Source organism: Callospermophilus lateralis, chromosome 13 (genome assembly GCF_048772815.1).
Source record: "Callospermophilus lateralis isolate mCalLat2 chromosome 13, mCalLat2.hap1, whole genome shotgun sequence".
In the NCBI taxonomy this organism is placed as follows: domain Eukaryota; kingdom Metazoa; phylum Chordata; class Mammalia; order Rodentia; family Sciuridae; genus Callospermophilus; species Callospermophilus lateralis.
In genome coordinates, this window is record NC_135317.1 from 60,934,171 (window position 1) to 60,937,276 (window position 3,106).

The 3,106-nt window shown below is 54.2% G+C and overlaps 1 protein-coding gene across 1 annotated transcript; it reads right to left on the reverse strand.

Moving 5' to 3' along the window:
* Positions 1-232: 232 nt before the first annotated feature.
* Positions 233-2,089, reverse strand: Ccdc185 (coiled-coil domain containing 185). Its single transcript, XM_076872909.1, has one exon. It carries the CDS (start codon positions 2,087-2,089, stop codon positions 233-235), a length of 1,857 nt encoding a protein of 618 aa, XP_076729024.1.
* Between the last annotated feature and the right edge of the window lie 1,017 nt (positions 2,090-3,106).

Sequence of the window (3,106 nt, forward strand, 5' to 3'; positions counted from 1 at the left end):
ATTTTCTCTTCAAATAAAAATTTACAAAGCCAAGCAATTTTCTTCACATCCCCAAATTTCTCTCCCCAACCCTCTAAACCACCCAAGTGAATCAATAAACTAGTTCATGAGAGGAAATTGCAGCTATTTTATATACTTTTTAAAATCAATAATTATAATCAGATTATAAACCCGAATCGCTTGGCCACATCTCTCTCTGGCTGCTGGGGCTGAAGCTCTTAGTCCTCAGTTCTCAATAGGCCCCTCTCGGCTGATGGGCACACAGCTGGGCCTCTGATGTCCTCTGATCAAAGCAGCTGATGGGAAGCCCTCGGCCATTCTCTCTCCTGGAGGTGAGAGAGGCCTTCTGAAACTCTGACAAGGTGGGATCTTTCCCGCGGGAGAAGTGCTCCATTTTCTGCTCCTTTTTCTTAATGGCTTCCTTGATGCCCTCAATGTGGCACTTTTCCTCTTTTTCTGCTTTCAGCTTCAGAATGTGATGATTCTTCTCCCGCAGGATGTTGAGCTCCCGGAGGCGCTGTGCCTTGTCCCTGGGGGTCCTGTGTGCGTGACTCCTATCCTGCTGGCTCTTCTGCTCCGCTAGCTCCAATAAGATCCTCTTGTGCATCTGCCTCTGCTCCTCAGACTCTGCGGCGTGACACTTGACCTGTTGGAACTGCTCTTCCTCCTTCTGGGCCTTTTCCTTCAGCTGTCGGTACTGCCCCTTCAGCAGGCCCTGGTGGATCTCTTGGGACCGCATGGAATTCTGCTCCAGCGACAGCTTTCTGAGGAGCTCCTCGGCCTTGGCTTGGCAGTCCATGAGCACCTTGCGGGCCTGATAATTGACGAGGGAACTCAGGTTGGTCTCCTGGACCTTCTTGGTGTCCATCGAGTGCAACTGCCTTTTGTGACAGGCCTCCTCCAGCCTCTTCCGCAGCTGCAGGTTGTTCAGTTCCCGCAAGCTCTGCAATAACCTCTCCTGCTCTCGCAGGCGCTGAGCTTGGCACTGCTTGCGGTGCTCGGCCTCCACGCGCGCCCTCTCCATCCTCGCTCGACGCTGGTTCTCGGTGTCCTGCAGTTGTGACTCCCACCAACTCTCCTCCGGGATCGCGTTCTTCGAGTGGCCGTCCCGCCGCCGGTAGTGATGTTCGCGGCCCCGGCGACCCTTGCGCTCCTTCCGTTGCTGCCACTGCTCTTGACTCTGCTGCAGCAGCAGCCGGCGCTCTCTCTCCAGGGTCATCTGGACCTTCTGGTCTGAGCGCTTCAGCTCCTCCCAAGCGACTGCCGCCTGCTGCTGCAGCTCCCGCATTCTTTGGGCTTTCTGGAGCCGGTTTAGCACTAGGGACACGATCTTCTGGTCCCTTGAGGACATCACCGTCTCTTCCAGCTTGCACTTGAGAATCTGGTTCTGCGGGTCTTTGCTGGAGACCATGGGCTGGGGATACTGACTGGCTAAGGGCTCCATCAAATCGTTACAGTCTCTTTGCGGGGTGTACATACAGGCCGACTGGGTCCTTAACTCTTGGGAAGGCACGGAGGACTTGTCTGTGTGTAAAGAGGAAGAGGACCAGCGACCTACGTGGCTGCAGATCGGCACTGCCCACTGGTCTTCACTCGGTGCCTTTCCGACCCCAGAAGCCACACTCGGGGGATTGGAAGCTCCCCCGGGGTACCGCGGGGGCGAATCTGTCTGGATGGAAGAACAGCGTTGGCAGGACTGAGTCTGTTGGGGTTGCAGGTGGAGCTGCTGCTGCCAGGCCGAACTGGGCTTGGTCCCGTCCTCCCCCCAGGCTTCATCTAGGCGCCGGCTGCCCAATCGGTGCTTCCGGACGCGGTCTGGGGGCCTCCGGGTCAAGCGAGTCAGGCTGCGGCTTTCCGGCGGCGAGGTGTTGTACCAGCGCCTGCGAGGCCGCGGCGAGAACGAACACCCGGGCGGCAGCTGGGACTCTGCCGCCTCACTCCGCGAATCCGACCTGCAGCCCCAGGGGCCCGAGGCCGGTTTGGATTCGGGCCCATCCAGCCGCATGGGGGACCTGCTCTCTGCGGCCGGCGGCGAGGTGTCCCAGAGGTTCCTGTGGCGCCGCGGGGAGAAGTGGCGGAAGCCCTCCATGTTCCCTCCCAGCGCGCCCAGTGTCTGCGTGAGCGTCCCGCGGCGTCCAGGAGGCGCTGCGGACACCCACTCCACCCTTGGATCCTGGGGGGTCCCAATCGCCTGTGACGCTCTGGCCACTTCACAATGCGCCTGGCGCCGCCGGCTCCTCGAAGCCCGCGGCAGGGAGCTGAGAGGAGCTGGTTGGAGGAAGGTGTGTAGGAAATCAGAGCTGACCTTTAAAGCTGAGGGCGAATAGTGAGCCCCACCTGTGTTTCAGGCAGGAACTTGAACTTGCATACCTTGAATTTTAAGAAAGCTTTGACCGAAGTCGTCACCCTCAGAAAAGAATGCTGTAGAATGGGGTGGGTGGGTGGGGGGTCACGATATGTGTGAATTAAGCAGCTGTGGAAGCACATTAATATGCAGCACCACCCTTTTACTTTTTGAATTACCAAGGCCGAAACATGCTTCAATGTTTACATTTAAAACTTCAGACAGGAAAAAGACAATTCTGATTTTTCCCGAATATGGCAATTCCTGCTTTAGTCAAAACATGAATGTTGTGTATACATTTCTGGAAAAGTATCCGTGAATACCATGCAGAAATCATAGTTATTGTTGTTTGTTTAGTCATTTTTCTGCAATTTTGTGCCATTCTTTGTCCTTGCTGAGGCACCCCCGTCCCCCTTAATGGGAAAAGCATTGGATTTGGTTAGGAAAACTTGAGCTTGACTCTTCTGTCACTTTCAACTCCTGTGATCTTGGGCAATTTGCCTTCATGTTCTGGAAAGATGCCATGCCATTGGGGGAATGGGGCTGATAATACCAGCAGTATAGGGCTGTTGGAAGGATGAGGTGAAACTATGGAAAGCTTGCCACCATAATGCATTCAATAAATGTTATTTTGATGTTCTGCTAAGCTACTGTGAAAATTTAAAACTCAAATTAACATATGGGGTGACAAAAATTTCTACAGATTTATAACTTAGGAAAAGATGAATGGTTATAGGAATAGAATTGCTAGAAGGGGATAAC